General features: G+C 30.1%; 1 protein-coding gene and 1 long non-coding RNA gene across 2 annotated transcripts; one reads left to right on the plus strand and one right to left on the minus strand.

Moving 5' to 3' along the window:
• Nucleotides 1-234: 234 nt before the first annotated feature.
• On the minus strand, nt 235-2,115 carry LOC105781964 (uncharacterized). Its single transcript, XR_008192752.1, has 2 exons — nt 2,045-2,115; nt 235-611 (listed from the first exon to the last, which is right to left on the minus strand). It is a non-coding gene; the product is annotated as an uncharacterized LOC105781964 (long non-coding RNA).
• Nucleotides 2,116-4,968: 2,853 nt separating this feature from the next.
• On the plus strand, nt 4,969-6,947 carry LOC105783626 (uncharacterized). The gene is made up of 3 exons (XM_012609195.2): nt 4,969-5,290; nt 5,708-6,476; nt 6,643-6,947. Exons 1-2 carry the CDS (start codon nt 5,221-5,223, stop codon nt 6,466-6,468), a joined length of 831 nt encoding a protein of 276 aa, XP_012464649.2. The 5' UTR covers nt 4,969-5,220; the 3' UTR covers nt 6,469-6,476; nt 6,643-6,947.
• Nucleotides 6,948-20,545: the final 13,598 nt, after the last annotated feature.

Consider the following 20,545-nt stretch of genomic DNA (forward strand, 5'->3'; position numbering starts at 1 on the left):
ACCATTTGGTAACTACTTCAAAGCTTCTAAACATATCTATCAACGTGTTCAACAATTACCAATTTCAATTGAATGAAAACATGTGAAAACAAATCATTTAACTATTTTCATTCAACCATTTCAACATAGGTTCAATCTATTACCAATTATTCATTTCCCTACTTTTCATAAAAATACCATTCTAAATAAACCAACCAAACCATTCAATTATCAATATTTACCTGAACCAAGTCATATAGAATCATGCCATTTCATTTCCATTCCAATCACTTAAGCATATATGCACATCTATTCGTTCAACTTAGATTTCTTCAATACTCAACTTCTAGCATATCTAATGACATATTCAATTTTAAAATCATCAACTAAACCACATCAAACAACAGCTAGTTCATACACCATTTGGTACATACCAACTTTTCAACAACTCAATATTTGACACAATTATCAAGCATACCAAATGATTAAGATAGTGGCCACTTTCTTAACTTCTAATCTCTATATACATGTCACAATTCCAAAACTCAAAGTGATTAAAAAGCTACCAAATCGATGATAGGATAGTGAGAGCTTCGAAATAATTTGGTTTGACGTATTTCGCAAGGTAACGCCTACAAGGAAAAGGGGAAATAATTAGGTAAGCATATAAAATGCTTAGAAGTTCATAGGCATAAAACAAAAATGTACCTTATCATTCAATTAGATACAATAAGCTTTTAAGCTTGACATAATTTGATTAGACATGACAAATCGCACATCAATAAGGTGAGTATTAAATTGTAATTAAAACATATGATACCACAATCACATATCATACCACTTCATGTCATTTTGCTTAATAAAGTTCAAAGCTTAATCAATCATGAAATAATACAATTGTATACATACCAAGGTTAAAATTTCAATACCTCGTTCAAGCTCAAATTTAACATTTTCCGAGTGAATATCAAGAACATTATATCTCATTTAAAATTTTCAATTCTTGTAAACTATTTCGCCCGATGAACTCTATTAAACAGGCTCGGATATATAGGTATCTCCGGTACACCAGTTGCTCGTCCGAGCTAAATATATAATCGTGTTAGGTTACCAGTTTAGGTTAAAACTTTATAACAACCCATCAAATTGTTTGTCCAAGTTGAAAATATACAGGTTAGGTCACCCATTCGAGCTAAACCTTTAAAACGACATCAGGTTACCGGTCTAAGCTAAACCTATGTCACATGTATCTTCGAGTCCACAAAAATGTTGGATCTCGATAACATCTGTAACCAATCTCGTACAAGCGTGCAGAAAACCCTATTGGCATCTCAATCGTATCCTAACTTTTACCAAGTTCACACGGGCTTTTTTTCCACTTATAATCATCATTTTACAATTTAGTCTAATTATCATCTTTTCATCAATTCACAATTAAACACATATATAATTACAAATCAAATACACAATAACCTATATAAACAAATACCATATGAACTTACCTGGTCAAAACAACAAGCAAACTAAATCTTCAAGGACTATTCGATAATTTTGGCTTTTCCTTATTTATCTTAGATTTTATCCAATTCTCAATCTAATCAATTATTTTAGAAAATTCATCAATACTAAACATTTTCATATTATGCCATAAGATGAATGAACCTATATAATTTCATTTTTCAAATGTCCCTAAAGTTTTAATATTATTCAATTTAGTCCCAAATCGAAATAATTATATCTTTCAAATTTGAGCTTCGGTTTGAAAACCGATCTCAATCACATCCTTAGGGACTCTCTACTATCTATTATTACTAAAATTTCACATCAATTTTGTAATTTATTCACTTTGATCATTTTGTACAAAACTAACAATTAAACATTACAATCTAGTCATTTTTCACATCTAAGCAGAAAATCTATCAATTTAACACCAAAACCTTCAAGAAATAAACAATGAAGGCTTTCAAATTTTTTTTTTTACAAATTGGTCCACAAGCTAGCTAAAACAAGCTCCCATGACCTTAAACACATAAAACTTAAAAGAAAAAGACTTAAAATTTCTTACCAATCAATGGCCGAATGTTTTGAAACTCAAAAGGGTTTTCTTCCTTTCAAATTTGGGCAAGAATGAAGAAGATGAAGAAAAGATGCCATATTTTTTTTCTTTATTTTGTCTTATATACTTTAATTAAAAATAATTAACCTTAATTAAATAAACCTTAACAATAATTAACTAAAATTAGTGGATGACAACATCATTTTCCACTATCTCATAAAATAAAATGGTGTTTTTACCATTTGGAATCTTTAACTATTTAAAAATTTATAACAATAAGACTTTTACAATTTAGTCTCTATACCTTAATTAAGTGATTAATAGGAAAATTTGAAGGACCAAACTCTAATAAATTTTTATACCAAATCTGTAAATATTTATATTTAATATTTATGGACTCGGTTTACGGAAATAGAGTTCCAAAACCGCCTTTCCTGATACCACTAGAAATCGAGTTGTTACAACGATAACTTTTCTTTTTCCTGATACCACTAGAAATCGGGTTGTTACAATGATAACTTTTCTTATCAAGTAAAAATTGACCAATTATTTTAGTAAAATTAAAACTCTTATTTATAACTGTATAACAATAAATAATATTTATAATGGAAAAATCAATAATATAATAAACAACAAAAATTGTATTAGTCAATTAAAAATTTCTCTAGCCTATGTGATTTTATGCGTTTAATATTTAATTTTTTAATATTGTGCTTTAAATTGTACCAATTAGTATAAAATAATATTTTATTTAAATTATTAAATATAATTAAAATATATTAACGTATTGATTCAAATATTATAATATAAAATCTTCAAATAATAATTAAAAATTTTAAAGTGAAAATTAACATAATTAACTCTATTATTAATTAGCGATAATTAATATGCTTAAAATTCTATTCAAATAATAACTCTATTTTACATAAAATGAGTGCAACATTTTTAAAATAAATTTAGCACAACTTTTGTTTACCTCAAATTTTTAACTAATAATGATAATTTATAATTATCACAACCATTTCCTTATATCTTTTATATATATATATATATATATATATATATAGATAATATTACAAAGTTTTAAAAATAATCTTAAGTGACATATTTAAAATGATAACAAGTGGGTAGTGTATTTACTTGACATGTCAACATATTTATTTATTAAACTAATGTAGGCCTCATAATTTAAAACATATTTTAATACTATACAATTATTTTAAAAATAATCTGATTTTTAACTAAAAAATAAACTCATAAGTTAAATAATAATTTATTACATTAAAAGGAAAAATAAAATATAGTTTAAACATTAAAATTATTTTAATTAGAAATAAAAAAATTATTTAAAATTTTATAGCAATTAAAGATTAATATTGAAATTAAAATTCGATTAAAATAAAATTCATTTTAAAATCCGCTTAACTTTAGAACAAGAACACAAGCTTTTAAAAGCGTAAAAATTTAATTTTATATGATAAAATATCATATTTAAAACACTTTATAAATATTGTTTAAATTTTGTTTTAAATTGATTGTAACATGTTTATAATATGATAAAACGTATTTAAGTTATTAAATAATATAGTTAAAATTAGTTTTATTTTGTTGATTGAGTCTTAGCTCAATTGGTATAGATTTTGTTGTCAATGTAGAAGGACATGAGTTCGAGTGCGCTGAAGCATTATATCCTTCTATTTATGGGTCCAAGAGGGGTTTTGGGTAATTTTAGGTATTGTGTCAAAAAGAATAAATATGATCAGAACCTATAACGAGATTGCTTAAAAATAATAATTTTATTTTCAATAACCATTAAATTAGTTAATTAAAATATGTTTTAAAAAAATTATAACGTTAATATTAAAATTTAAAATATTTAAAAAATTAAAATTGTTTAATTTTCAATTAAATTATCTTAGAGAATAATTAGATAAAAATGGGAGCCCTAAAAAATAGGAGTATTTTGGATACTTCTAATTAATTGAATTTTTAAATTTAGTTAAAATTTAACAATAGAATTTAAGATCTTAAGAATTTGGTTAGTAACATAATAAAAATTTATAATTTTTGAACAATAGAGTTAAATTATTTTAAAGAATTCCTAAAAAATGATTTTTTACTTAGAATATTTTAAAAAATTTATACACTATTCATAAAGTATTTTAAAATTTTATAATATATAGTATTAGAATACAATGTTTTTACAATATATTTACGGTATGTAATTTAAAATTAAATACTTTTAAAATAAAATATCTTTTACAAAATGATAAAAATAATTTTCTCAATACTACTTAATTTTAAAAAATTAAAAATTAAAATATTTTAATTGATACTAACTTGTATATTGCACGGGTAAAAAAATGATTTTATTTTATGCGAGAAAAAAAGATAGTCTCGTCAATTTAAATTTTTTTCAAACTCATGCATTTATATATATATAGATTATAGAATAGATTATCGATAGCTATAGATTATGTATTAAATATTTAATATAAAATCTCATAAAAAAGTCTTTGATATAAATAATCTTTTATTGAAAATTTTGATTTGTTTGGAATAAATTAGGAGAAAATATTTGATACACCGATAGGAAGTACCACAAGTAAAGTTAAAGGTTTAACAAGTGTTATATAGGGTATAATAACAAGTAGGGTCAAAAGTTAACAAGTGTATTATAGGGTTATAATAAATAATAAAAAGATACATATAATTTGTTTAAAGTTTTTTATGGAATAAAATGTATATTGTTAATATACAAAATACTAACCCATAATAAAATATTTAAAAATAAAGCAACACATAACAATTTTAAAACAATAAAAATATTTAAAATATTTGTAATTTTGTATATAAAAAAAGCTTTATATTTTCAATCAAAAAGAAAAAAAGAACCTTCAAATTGATTGTTCTAGTGGGTCAAAAGATGGACCAAAATTTGGGGGTTATTTAGCACATGATTAATGACGGGTTTTCTAAAAATTCTTAGTCAAATTATTTCTAAACATTCACAGTTTTCAATGCAGGTGTGCGACGATAGATTCCCTCCCTCTTCCTTAAGCCTTACTCCAAAGAATAATCTCTCTGAATCTGAACTCTCATCTCATTTCACCCTCTCTGCTTAAACCCCAAATTAGGATTTAAATTTTTTAGGGTTAGGCCAAATATTTTCCCTATTTTTTCCAATGGATTTCCAGAGGAAAAGAGTTCAGCTTCCGGGCTTCATCGTCGGAGTCATCGTTCTCAGTTATACAGGTAAGAAAACAACCCAAAAACGTCCTCGTTCCTTTTTCTCTTTTATGCTTTAAGTCCTTCCTATATTCGTGAAATTATTGCCTTATATAGTGTACTAGAAATTAGAACTTTTATCGGTTCAATTGATTATATTTGTTTGTTGATATTAAAACTTTGATCTTTATTTTATGATTCGTTCTTGACTTTGTGGGATTCTAGTTATGGTATTCTTTCTTCTGTTCGTTAACTCTTAGGACTAATTTGGTAGTTCTCTAAACTGGGTAATAATCCTATTTCTTATTGGGGTTTTATGTATTCTTTTTAGGTTTATACTGAGATTATGTCATTATCTGCCTTTCCATGCTTTTAAATGCATTTTTTTGCTCATTTTGTGGCATATGTTTATGACTTAAAAATTTATTTTATTTATTCTTGTAGCTGAAAAATGTAGGCACCTGGTTGGAGAGGAGGCATCATCCCAAAGTGGGCAATTTACTTTGTTAAATTGCTTTGATATGGGCTCTGGTTCCGTAGCTTGTGCAGTGAAGGAGGGTGTGAAGCTTTATTTCTATAACATTAGATCTGTTCATGTTGAGAAAGCAAGGAATCTTGCAATTGAGAAAGCGATTGAGGATGCAGTGTCTCAAGGCATGGCTGCTAAAGAGGCTGCAAAACGCGCACAAATAGAAGGGAAAAAAGCGGCAAAGTTGGCCACACGACAAGCCAAGCGCATTATAGGTCCAATCATTTCCTCTGGTTGGGACTTTTTTGAAGCTTTATACTATGGTGGTACTATTGCTGAAGGATTTCTAAGGGGTACAGGCACATTATTTGGTGCCTATGGTGGTGGTTTTATCGGTGAGCAAAGCCTCGGGAGAGTTGGTTATCTGGTGGGAAGTCATTTGGGGAGTTGGGTTGGTGGTAGGATCGGACTGATGGTTTATGATGTGGTTAATGGAGTGCATTACTTGCTTCAATTTGTTCAAGCTGAAGAAAGCCCTGTCTATGAAAAATCAGAAGTTTCAGGGGATTCCTATGTTTATGGAAACTCAGACGCATATGAATCTCCACCTGATGAGAGCTCCGAATCACAAGAAAGTGAAAATCATAAGGATTCCTACATTAAAGAAAATTCAGATGAATATGAATCTCCACCGGAGGAGAACTCTGAATCGCCAGAAAGTTTTAGTTTCTGGTGAACACATCTGTAAGTTTATGTTACCTTTTAATTCAGATGAACATATACAAATAAACTGAATTTTAGTTGCTCAATTCCCATAGATAGATGGTTAGATACAATGATTTTATTTTGACATAGAAGTTAACATTAGTAATGCTTGAATCATTAGATGTCTTGTTCTTTTCTCTTACAGTGTTGGACAGACAAAGAACAAATTTCTTGTTAGAGATCCATGCTGTACTTATACAAACAGATATGTTAACTGCTAAAGGAGCCTAAAGTCAACTACAGCAGCTTAGAGGTAGAAACTGGACCATTTAAGATGAGTTTGGATCAAGTTAGTTGTAGTATTGTTTCGGGTTAAATTGGATTAGTATACTATGGTGTAAGTTAAATATCATTTCATAGTTGGTAAAGATCATTATGCTTATTGTTATCATTAATTTGTAATACTTGGAAACTTTTATCCGTGTAATCATATACTCATTAATTGTGGAAGTCATCTTTAGCAAATTTTACGAGAAATAATGGAGGTGTGCAGAGGAGTTTTAATAGGGGCAAACAAAAAAGACAAAAGGCCCCTTAAATGTGAGTGAGTTCTACCCATGGCCAAGGCCCAAGTGACCACTGTTTATTTTCTCTTTGATGGTTCAACAACAAATATTCATGGCTTGCCTTGTGTGGCTCCACCATTTTTATTTTGGGTAAATTGTAGTGGCAGTGAGTTCTTTTTATTATCCAACTATAAAAGTACAAAATCGTGACTTAATTGTTTAATTTTCTTTTATTATCAAAATGGAAAAACGAAATGATTGCATTTCAAATTGACATGTTAATAATTTTAACTCTTAATATTATGTCGATTTAGTTTTAGTTCTAAAAAAAAATCAAATCTCAATGTTTACACATTAAGTAATTTAACAAGATTTCATATAAGATTCATGCTTGAATCATTTAATGACCTAAATTCTGAAAAATAGTCAATTCAGTTCCTTGAATAATAAAGTATTCACTTTGTCGAATCAACCTAAATTCAAGTCTAACAACTTCAATAACACTTCAAGTTTTGATTTGCTTCATCAATGGCAGCTAGCTCGAGGTAACAAAAATGAGTTAATTGATATTAAGTTTTTAGTAATTTGAAGTATAAGGAAAGATGTATTTAGGGAATTTCTAGTTTAATTATAAACATAATTTTTTAAAAACATTTATTGTTTTTGTTTCTAATTTACACACTGTGTATTGGATTATATTTTCATGTAAAAAGTAGGGTAGAATTAGGCAATGTAAACATTGAGGGTTAAAAAAAAGAGATTAAATTAACACAATGTGTAAACGTTGAAGATAAATTTGTTATTATACCAACTTTAAAAGTTGTTATGTTATCTTCCGTTAGCCATTTAATGGCTTGTAGCCAAAAAAGAAAAGAACTGAACAATTAGATGATCATTTTATAACTTTTGATAGTTGGATAACCAAAAAGAAATTGATACTTAAGTGACTATTAGTTTAGTTTACCTTTTTATTTTTCAGCTATTCTATAATAAAAGAATTTTGATGTTTTGCAATGGAGCAATTGGCGGTCTGATTATGAGAGTATTTCTATTTTTATATTAAATAAATTTAAAAACTTACTACATGTGGTGGGATTTAAGCATGAGTAACCCATAAATATGAAAGCATTACTATTACCATTTCAATCAAATCCATATTTGATTTTAATTTTTTATAAATATTTTATACATAAAAGTTTTTACTCACAAGTGAGTGCATCATAATTTAATATCATTTAAATATAATATTTCAAATTTCATTCTTTTAATATTTTTGAGATTTTTTTTAAATTTTATAAGTAATAAAGCTAGATTATTTTTAATCATTTAAGTTGCAAATTGCTTAGTTTAATGTTAAAAAATAGGTAAATTACTTTTATGTTTAAGCATTAACTTTCATTAAGAAGGGATAAGGTGTTGCAATACAACAACAAGAACATCTTAATCAGTAGTGAGAGTCTTTCCTACCTCAATCAGTGATGGCTGACATAATAACTTTTCGAAGGAAATCTGGAATGTTTGCTGCATGAAGGGAGACATCTATAAATTCTCATATCGCCCTATCATAGGCCTTCTCTAAATCTATCTTGATGGCCATCCATCTTTTGTGTTTGCTTCTCATGGAATGAATAACTTCTTGGGTGACTATGATATTGTCAATAATGTTCCTTTCAGCAATAAAACTCGCCTGTTCAGGGCAATTGATTCTAGGAAAAACAACCTTAAATCAGTTCGGAATGATCTTTATGACTTGCTTGTAAAGAACTGAACACAAGTTTATTGGGCGAAATTATGCAAAGTTCGTGCAATTAAAGGGTAGAAGGGATATATCAAAGGGTACTTTATTGTTATGGAATTAAAAGGTAGAATGAGAAAAATTCGTGGAAGGGAGCTGAAGATTGAGGAATCAAAGCTAAAAGGTAAACAAATTGAAGCTAGAAGTTGAGATGACGTTGAAGCTTGAAGCTGAAATAATGTAGCTGTTCAACCCACTTAGCCATTTCTGAGATGATGACTTGCATGACTCAGCAAGCAAGAAAAGGGCTAAATTCTGTTATGCAATTTTCTTATAAAATGTACCAGCAATATAGTACTAGAATGTATTGAAGGATTATGAATAAAATATCAAGAAAAATATCTCTTTTCTCTAAATTATTCTCTGCTTCTCTTTTTCTGTCATTCTTTCTTTTTTCCCTCGTCATTTCATCCAACACCTTACTTGCACAACAAACAATTTCTCTCTATCATTTCTTTGGGAAAATTTAACATTTCTCGAGAAAGAAATGAACAATTGCAAATGGCACCACCCTAGGAAACTAAACAGGTATTGAAACCCAAAGGAGATGGTAATGGCGACTTCTTATGCCATGATTGCAATCAATATTTTAGTACTTTGGATGAGATAAGACACGGTGTGGTTGTGGTGCATGGTTTGATATGTGTATGATGAAAAAGAACTGAGTTGCTGAGTTGAAAAAGAAAGAGGAGGCTCAGAAGGAGCAGAGGAAACATGACAAAAAGAATAGAAACTTGGCTAAAGAAATGCAAAGAAGAAGAAGAAGAAGAAAGAAAGAAAGAAAGAAACAGAAACAGAGATAGAAACAAAGTGAGAACAAGAACAAAAACAAGGAGGAGAAGCAAAAGAAGAAATCTGCCTCTAAAAAATGTATTAAAAGTTTTAATAATTTCTCTTAAAAGGTTTTTGTGATTTTCTGTAAATATTAGTATTGTACTGGTTTTCATTCTTATTTCAGGCAGCCAGAAATAAGAAGATCCAGGCAAATAAGAAGCTTAAGAATCTCCACAATGCTTGAGAATGTCAATGAGAGAGAGGTGGGATGGTGATTGTGATTGTGATTGTTATTTTTATTTTATTTTATTTTTTATGAATGTGTTTCTATCAACATGATAGTGAAGAGTAAAATGACTTACCAACTGACGCATGTTTTCCTGTTGACTCAACCCATTTTACTAAAACAAACACCAGGAAATTATGAATACATTTTCCAAATGTATCAAAGACACCCTAACTGTTATGTTTCATCTTTGCTTCTTCAATATCATTCTTTCCACAATACATTATTTGATTCTTGTTATTAACTCTAATGCATGGAAACTAAGACCTAATATGGGGTTTGTGATCTTTTTATTTGATTGTAATTTGAGATTTTTTAAGCTTATATTATTTTTCATTGGATAAATTAACTATATATTATTTTCAATTTCATTGGTTTGATAATATTAATTATGCATCACTTTCAAATCTTACTTTAAAATAATGACTTTGAGAGCTTTTTTGATGGCACTAAAATTATTAACATAGCTACCAAATTTGAGACCATTGACTTGATTTAATGGATGAAAAAATGCTCTGTATTCCAAGCAAATCACAAACAGGTAATGTGACAAAGGACACCCATGCTTGATGCCCTTAACTAGACTGAAGGCACTCCATTCCATAGAATCTCTATAGTTGAACTCGTGATGGCCAACATAATAACTTTTCGAAGGAAATCTGGAATGCTTGCCGCCTGAAGGGAGGCATCTATAAATTCCATCTCACCCTATCATAGGCCTTCTCCAAATCGATCTTAATAACCATCCATATTTTGTGTTTGCTTCTCATGGAATAAATAACTTCTTGGACGACTATGATATTGTTAGTGATGTTCCTTCCAGCAAAAAAACCCACCTGTTCTAGGTCAATGATTCTAGGAAAAACAACCTTATATTTGTTCGGAATGGTATTTATGACTTGCATGTAAAGAACTGAACACAAGTTTATTGGGCGAAATTGTGCAAACTTTGTGCAATTAAAGGGTAGAAGGGATATATTAGAGGGTACTTTATTGTCATGGAATTAACAGGCATAATAGCTTATCCAAATCTATCTTGATGGCCATCCATCTTTTGTGTTTGCTTCTCATGGATGAATAACTTCTTGGGCGATTATGATATTGTTAGTGATATTACTTCCAGAAATAAAACCCGCATTTTCTGGGCCAATGATTCTAGGAAAAACAACCTTATATCTATTCAGAATGATCTTTAGGACCTGCTTGTAAAGAACTGAACACAAGTTTATTGGGTGAAATTGTGCAAAGTTCTTGCAATTAAAGGGTAGAAGGGATATATCAAAGGGTATTTTATTGTCATGGAATTAAAAGGTAGAATGAGAAAATTTCGTGGAAGGGAGCTGAAGATTGAGGAATCAAATCTAAAAGGTAAACAAATTAAAGTTGGAAGCTGAAATGATGTTGAAGCTTGAAACTGAAATAATGTAGCTGTTCAAGCCATTTAGTAGTTTATGAGTTGATGACTTGCATGATTCAACAAGTAAGAGAAGGGCTAAATTCGATTATGCAATTTTGCTATGAAATGTACCACAAATATAGTATTTCAATGTATTGAAGGATTATGAATGAACTATCAGGAAAAATACCTCTTTTCTCTAAATTATTCTCTGCTTCTCTTTTTCTGTCATTCTTCCTCTTTTCCCTGTCATTTTATCCAACACCTTACCTGCACACCAAACAATTTTTCTTTATCATTTTTTTTTTTTACAATTTCTCTCTATCATTTTTTTGTACCCTATCATTTCTTTGCGGGAAAATTAACATTTCTCGAGAAAGAAAAGAACAGTTGCAAATGGCGCCACTCAAGTAAACTAAAAAGGTGCCGCAACCCAAGGGAGATGGTAATGGCGACTTCTTATGCCATGATTGCAATCAACATTTTAGTACTTTGGATGAGATGAGACACGGTGTGGCTATAGTGCATAGTTTGATATGTGTATGAGGGAAAAGAATCGAGTTGCTGAGTTGAAAAGGAAAGAGGAGGCTTAGAAGGAGCAGAGGAAACATGATGAAAAGAATAGAAAATTGGCTAAAGAAATGAAAACAAGAAGAAGAAGAAAGAAACAGAAACAAAATGAGAAGAAGAACAAAAAATCTGCGTCTAAAAAAGGTATTAAAAGTTTTAATAATTTCTCTTAAAAGGTTTTTGTGATTTTCTGTAAATATTAGTATTGTACTGCAACCGGAAATAAAAAGATTCAAGCCTGAGAATGTAAATAAGAGAGAGGTTTTATGAATGTGTTTCTATCAACAAATGACTTACGAACTAACACATGTTTTCCCGTTGACTCTACCCATTTTACTAGGAAATTATGAATACAAAGACACCCTAACTATTATGTTCTATCTTTGCTTCTTCAATATCATTCTTTTCGCAAAATATTATTTGATTTTGTTTAATAACTCTAATGTATGAAAAGTAGGACCTAATATAGGGCTTATGATCTTTTTATTTGGTTGTAATTTCATATTTTTTTGACCTTATATTGTGTTTGATAATATCAATTATGCATCACTTTCAACTCTATCTTAAAAATAATAACTTTGAGAGATGGCACTAACATTAATAACATTGCTACCAAATTTGAGATCAATCTTCGTATTAAGCAACTGTAATGGGTTCAATAACTTGAAGTTTGTCAAGCTTTGGCATCTCTTTTATAGTTATAAACCCACCATAAAATTAGTTTTCTTATTTTTATAATTTTTTTAAAAATTAAAAGTGGATTGCTAATAGACATTATTTATTCCCTCCATTTTGAGATGATTTGTCCAACCACGCAAATTCAATGACTAAAAGATGTGAAAGATTAAATGTAGGGCTAAAATGGTTTTTTTTTTTTTTGTAAAGTTAAAGGGCTAAGTAAGTCATAATGCCTTCTTTTAAAAAAAATCAATATGAAAATTGTGGAAAAGGTAAATTTTCCACATTATATATTATATTAAGAATGAATAATTTACAAAAGAAGCTTTCTGTGTTTCCAAATTTTTGTAAAAGGGTTTCGATTTTAAAATAACAAAATAATCCTCCATAATTAAATAATTACATAACTAATAATTAAATACATGAGTTAACTATGAATAAGGAATTGCATTTTAAATCAGTATTTTAAAATTTGCACTTGCTTTTTAAATTTTAATTTTGCTCCTCCATATTATTAATTTGTTTTAACTTATATCTGGCCTGCTGTGCGCATGCGCATTAAAACACTGAATTTATGAAACTATTTTTAAAGTTCGGTTTCATTGCAAGTGTACAATGTTAGTTGTAATATTTATAGTGTTACAATGAAACACCGAAGTATTCTAAGGATCGAACCCAAAGGAAGAGGCGATTGAGCTTTAATTAACATACACGATAGAGTCTAGGTGGCTACTAACACGATTTTATAGTACGACAATTCATAAAAGAAGATTTTACAAGAAAATTAAATATTCTATCCTAATGACTAAATTGCAAAAAATGTAAACTAAAGGGACTATCCAGCAAATCACTAATGGGGGTTGTTGACTTCTATGTGGTTCACCAAATCTCGGGCTCCTGACATAAATCACGCAAATTACTAAGTGACTTCAATTTATCTCTCGATCTCAATTTTACCGACTTAGACGAATTAGGTTCGGTTTATCTCTTGATCTCGTCGGTTAATCTGGGACTAACGAACAAGTGCATGACAAGATTACCTCTCGGTCTTACTTTATCTTAATATTTCCTTAGGGGCGTCACTACCTAAGTTCTTAGTTCTATTCAAATTAGGCCAATTTGGTACGATGTAGTCCATTGTCCAAAGATTTTAGTTTATCCACATCTCCATCAACCAACCTATTTAAAGGTTTAGCTACTCATGCTCAAAGTGAAGAAAATAAACATAACAATGGAAAATGAGACAACCATGAAAGTAAAGTCTAAGAAAAATATGAAAGTTGAGATTTTTATGCAAGAAAACTTAAATAGCATTTAACTAGAATCTAGAGCAAGAAACATAAAAGGAATAAACTTTAATAGATTTAAAGTAAAATAAACTAAAATACATTAAACTAAAACTTAAAGAGTCCGGAACATAAAACACAGAGACTAGAAATGCAAATAAACCTTAGCTACAATGTTAACTAACTTAACTAACATAGAAAAAAGAAGAAGTAAATGCAGAAAATAAAGTCTAATCTAAGGTAGAAGAAGAGAAAACCCTAGAAAAGTGCAGAAAAATTAAAGAAAACCTAGAGAAAATTAAACCTAAAACTGAGCTAAAATGTGTCTCTCTCCTCCTCAACAATTTTTGGCTGGTTTGAAGGGTGTTTTGATGACTTTTGGATGCCAAAATTGCCCCTACACAAGTCTTGTGTGATTGGTGAGTCGGGTAGACAACGATTTCCCCTTTTGTCCAAGTTTGTCCCTTTGACGAAGGCGATATTGCGATACTCAGAGGAGGATATCGCGATATCTCTAGTAGTGTTGAACTTGGGGTCTTCCTTGGGAGCTGGATATCGCGATACCCAAAGAGGATATTGCAATACCACTGAAGGAACTCCTTGGTCTTCTACACTGTCAGAGGTATCACGATTTCAGGGGTTGATATCATGATACCCTTGCCCTAGATGCCGTTGTCGCTCGTTTTTAACCTCCAACATGTCCTTACAACATTTAAACACATGTTAGGCCTTCCATGTAACACCCCTTACCCGAGACCGTTGCTGGAGTCGAGCACGAGGCATTACTTAGGTTATCTTACTAATTCGAAGCATAAAAACTTGTTTTGAAAATTAATTTCACTATTTATAGCAATCTATCCAATCGCACAATAGTTACTAAATTACTTATAACTCGAGCTAAGAAACTAGAAATTTAACTCCGTAAATTTTCTCTGAAACTAGACTCATATATCTATTTTCCATAAAATTTTTAGAATTTTTGGTTCAGCCAATTAGTACATTTTATTAGTTAAAGTCTACCCTATTTCACCATTCGACTGTTCTGACCTCTTGTTACTAAAAATAAGTTTTCTAATTGTAGGATTTTCATATGGTGTTCCCACTTGTTCCTACAGAAAATAGACTCAATAAGGAATCTATAAATATGAATTAAAACTCATAAATATTTTTGTACAATTTTTAATGATTTTATAAACTCGGAACAGGGGACTCCAAAAACAGTTCTGACCCTGTCTCACTAAAATTCACATATCTCAAAATATAAAACTCTTTTTGCTCAACCGTTATTTTTCCATGAAAATAGACTAAACAAGCTTTCATTATATATATCATACATTCTCTAATTAATTTTATACCATCCTAGGTGATTTTTCAAAGTCACGTCACTGTGCTACCTGAATTCTGTTTCTTTGCAAAATTTTACCCTTTCACAATTTCCATGCATAACTTGTCACCTAGGCTTTTATAACAACAAACACCTTCATATTTAACCATTTTAATAACCATTCATCATCAAATACTTACACATCTTTCTTTAGCAAAATCATAATTAAAAACATTCAAAATAACTAAATCCCTATACATGCCATAACTCAAACGTGTTTCATCATAAAATACCGAGTAGTTGTTCTTGATAGTGTAGACGATCTCCGACTTCTTTAGGATCCCTGAAGCAGCTTTGCAATACTATAAGAGAAAGAAAAATAAAATAAGTAAGCATTAAGCTTAGTAAGTTTACTAGCAATTAAATAACAACATTTAACACAAATGATTATACTCGAATGTCAAGGTCTCTAATTTACTCTTTGATTAATCTCATTGTCATTCTCTTTCTTGTTTACTTAGTTAACTCGTGATCATAACTTACTCTTCCTTTGCTGAAATGTTGAGTATCATTTGATAATATAATAAATTCTTAACTCTTATAACTTACATGAGCTTGCCATTTATGCTTTAAACTGAACTTTCATGAACATGATTCGTTTACAAGCCCGTTGAGCTACACTGGAATAATAAGGATACTCGGGTCTCTTCTGATAATAACATGCCAAAGCCATGTCCCAGATATGGTCTTACATGGGATGTTCTCATGTCGGTGCCCATGCTATGTCCCAGACATGGTCTTACGGGGGACCTCTCATCTCGGTGCCAACGCCATGTCCCAGACATGGTCTTACATGGGACCTCTCGTCTCGGTGCCAATGCCATGTTCCAGTCATGGTCTTACATGGGACCTCTCATCTTGGTGCCAACGCCATGTCCCAGACATGTAAGAACCTCTCATCTCAGTGCCAACACCATGTCCCAGACATGGTCTTACATGGGACCTCTTTACCCAAATGTCATGACATTTGTATCCAGTACTTTCCTTATGTATCAACGGGACTTTTTAATATAAATTCTTTATCATTTTATACTTGAATCAACATCAAATAAATTCATGGAATAAATTCATAGTTGCTGGAAAATAACAGCATTAATAATAATTATTGAAATATTGCATTTATTTACCGTAAACTTACCTCGGTACCAAATATAGCCCAATTCACTAACTTAGTCTTCAACTTTACTCTTTCCTTTGTCTAACCTCGAGTTTCGTTCTTCTTGATCTAAAATAGCAAATTTAAATTATTTAATACTCACATTTATCAAAACAGCCCTCGACTCAAACTTTGTAAAAATTACGATTTTGCCCCTAAACTTTTACATAATTACATTTTTGCCCCAAGGCCCTGAAATTAAACTTCATCTCATATTCTTATGTTTTATGACATGCTGAACATTTTTCTCTTCTATGACAACATCAAATTCTCACTCTAACACTTACTTATGTACATTAGGGATTTTTACCGATTATGTCAACTTACTCGTTTTCGCTTAAAATCGGCTAGCAAAAGTTGTTTAACATAATTTCTAGCTTCATATTCTATCATAAAACATCAAAATAAACACTTTTCACCTATGGGTATTTTTCCAAATATAAACCCTAGGTTAAATTATTGCTAGAATAAGCTAAATTAAGCTACCGGGACTCCAAAAACGTAAAGAACATTAAAAACGGGGCTTGGGATCACTTACTATGGAGCTTGGAAGCTTGAAAACCCTAAATATGGCTTCCCCCTTGCTGATTTCGTTCACCGTGGAGAAGATGTGCATATTTTGCCATCTTTTTCCCTTTTTAATTCTTTTTATTACTAGATTACCAAATTGCCCCTAACTTAAAAAAATTCCTATTTCACTTATCTCATATCCATTTTTGTCTACCAACTTAACCAATGGTATAATTGTCATATAAGGACCTCCAATTTAAAGTTTCATAATAATTGGACACCTCTAACATGTAGAACTCAACTTTTGCACTTTTTACAATTTAGTCCTTTTGGCTAAATTGAGTGCCCAAACGTCAAAATTTTCGAACGAAATTTTCAAAAAACCATTCCGTGAAAATGTAGACCATAAAAATATAAGAAAAATAAATTTTTCCTCATCGGATTTGTGGTCCTGAAACCACTGTTTCGACTAGGCCCAAAATCGGGATGTTACATCCCAATGGCGCTATCGGCCAATTTGGGTAAAAAATGAGACAAAAAGGAGATGTTTTCACTTATTACCGGAAAATATTAAAAGTTTAATTTGCTCGAGAAAAAGTTCTTTGAGTGTGTCAGAAAAGCCTAATTTGCCACGTCGATTTGTGGCAGATCAATATCCCTTTAAACTGTTTAAAATTATTTAACTATAATATACGTTAATATAAAATTATAAAATCATCTGTTAAAAATTATAAAATTTAAGGATTGGAATTTATTAAAGCGTTATTAGAAGGGTATATATTAAAAATAAAATTAGAAGGATATAGAAGAGAAAAGAGATCCCACCACCACATTGCCACAAATCCTAATTAGAAATACTTGTTTATAATTTTCTTTAGGTTAATGTCGAAACCATTTTTTTTGATAAAACAAAAAATTTAGTTGTCGACTTAAAAACTAAAATTGGAGTCGCCACCAATCTTTTATTGAGGTGTGATCGGTTCACCTTGAAAATGATTTTAGGTCTACGAATTTTGAGAAAATAGGTTCGGGAGTCGGTTACGCACGAGGAAGGGTTAGCACCCTCGTAACGCCTAAAATTGGTACCGAATCGATTGTTTAATGTCTTAGTTTCAAAAGTTTGAATAGATTTTAAAATACGATCCTTGTGTTTAAAAACTTGTATAAATCAAATTACATGTTAAAACCCTCTCATTTAGGGAAAAGAAAATGTCACACCCAATGCGTTAGGGCATGATATTTCATATCCTCAAGAATGAGCTTGTCCAGAAAAACTCAAGCGATGAAATTTAAAATGATATTCAATTGTTTAAGTCAGACGAAGAAATCGATACCCAATACATTAGGGTACAATTTCTCAGAATCCCAAACATTGAATATTGCCTTTATTTTTTAGGAAAACCTTTATCTCGAGAAAATAATATGTCATACCCAATGCGTTAGGACACAACATGTTGAATTCCTGAAAATGATTTTTTATTTATGTGTTTTAAATAAAGAATATTCTCGATTATTTAGGTTCACGAGGAAAATTGGAACCCAATACGTTAGGGCTCAATCCTCTCGAAGATCCCAAATACCGAATATTTTGAAAACTTATGGATAAAAAGATTTCGATGTTTAAATCAAGTGCAACCTTTTAAACAAAATGCGAATGAACAATAGTGTATAACACAAAGCAATAATTTGTAAGCTAAAAGTATATACTAATGCATGCCAAATAATCAATAAATACAAATATACAACACAATACATATATGAGCAATAATCCCATATCTCATGTAAATATTAACACCAATATTTGAAGGCTAATATTAAAAAACCCAATCTTAAAGGAAATACCAAGTGTAAGACGACACATACACATGAGAGTTTGAAATAAATTATACATTGAGTTTAAGAGTGAACACTACATAAAATGATAATATCTAAATGAATCTTAAAGTAAATATTGTAAAAAGAAAATCCAAACACATAAAATAATGTACATATGTTAATCTAATAAGTAATATGTATAAAATAAAAAGACCAATATAAATAATATATATAAATATGTATAAAAAGCTAAGGTAAATAAAATAAACTAGGATATATTTAGAAGGAATGAAGTATCTATATATATAGAAATAAGTTTTAAAAAAGTTATAGTATATTACGTATGTATATGCGTAAAATAAAATAATTTGATAAAAATGTATATGTATATAAATATAAAATATTATACAAAGATATTTCTATGTAAATTAAAAAAAAAACTAGAGGCATATAATGGATAACCTTTTTAAAAAACACTATAAATAAAATGAATATATAAGAAAGAAAGTGAAAATATAACAAATATATTAATAATATCGATACAATAAGAGAAATGATAATAAATAATAATAAAGTAAGTAATAATAATAGATACAATAATAGTAATAGCAATATTAAAATAAAATAAAAAATAATGATAGTAAAAATAATGATAGTACTATTGAAATTAATTAATTTAATAACAACAATGACAAAAATGACTAATTTGAACTTAAAACAGAAATTTGGGGGCAAATCTGTAAAATAAAAAGAAAGGGACCAAAATGAATGCGCGAATAATAAGAAGGGACTAAAGGGGAAAATATCTTTGCTCTCCAAAACTCAGCGCTTTGTACGAGACTCGAATGAAATCAGAACAAAATTTTCGGGCAAAATTAAAAAAAAAAAAAGAACTTGATTATAAAGCAATAGAAAAGCGGAAGGGCTAAAATCAAAATTAGCCCATCCATTAAGAAACACGCGAATCCTAAGACCGGATCGGGTCGGCACACGGGTATGGCCTTATACGGCGCCGTTTTGAGGCCACTGAAACAGGCCCTAAATGGCGTCGTTTTGTACCTATTATAAAATCAACTTTTTTTAAAAAAAAAACCTTCATTTTCTGCCCTTTTTTACAAACAAAAAAGAAAAAAAATTAACCCTAACTTTCTTTGCTAGGGCTTCAATTTTTAGCTGCCGCCGCCGTCGTGCCCACCGTGGAGCCACCACCGTGAACGGTGCTCGAAACCAGGTAAGTCGCTCTTTTCTTTTTATTATTATTATTTTAAAAAATATGAAATAGAGATAAAAAATGGAGAAAAAAGAAAACTCGAAGAGGGGGGAAAAAAACAAATCACCTTCAAATTCTATTCGATTATCTGTTTTTGTATTTTCAATGGTGTTTTTTTGATACAATATTCGTAACCTTACAATCGGTTTACCATTGGCTTTTATACCGAAAATAATCATAATAAAAAAAAATAATAAAAAATCCTATATCTTGCTTATTGTGCTGTGGTTTGTGGTTTGTTTGCAGGAAGAACGTGCGTGGTGCGAGGGCGACTTGCTGCAACGTTCGCGGAGTTGCTGTGCATGGGTGAGGCTGCTACGTTCGCGGAGTTGCTTTGCGTGGGTGAGACTGCTACGACAGAGGCGGCTGCTGAAGGGTTTCAGATCGGGCTGTTCTTCCAAATTGGGCTAGGGTTTGGGCCTAGTGTATTGGGCCAAGGGTATTTGGGTAATGTAATTTTGAGTGGGTTTATTTGGTCTAATTTGGGCTTTATGTTTTATTTTTTTATGTTTATTTATTCGGGCCTGGGCTTAAAATTGGGTATTACAGTTAAAATATGTCAAAATTCTTTAGATTTTTTTACATATTTGAAATTTAGTCCATATACATTTATTTTCGGGCA

Source organism: Gossypium raimondii, chromosome 13 (assembly GCF_025698545.1).
Source record: "Gossypium raimondii isolate GPD5lz chromosome 13, ASM2569854v1, whole genome shotgun sequence".
In the NCBI taxonomy this organism is placed as follows: domain Eukaryota; kingdom Viridiplantae; phylum Streptophyta; class Magnoliopsida; order Malvales; family Malvaceae; genus Gossypium; species Gossypium raimondii.

Bases quoted from the DNA above. Each gene is read 5' to 3' on its own strand.
- LOC105783626 (XM_012609195.2), top strand. From the start codon at position 5,221: ATGGATTTCCAGAGGAAAAGAGTTCAGCTTCCGGGCTTCATCGTCGGA. The intron at 5,291-5,707 runs GTAAGAAAACAA...TTATTCTTGTAG, and splicing joins CATCGTTCTCAGTTATACAG to CTGAAAAATGTAGGCACCTG.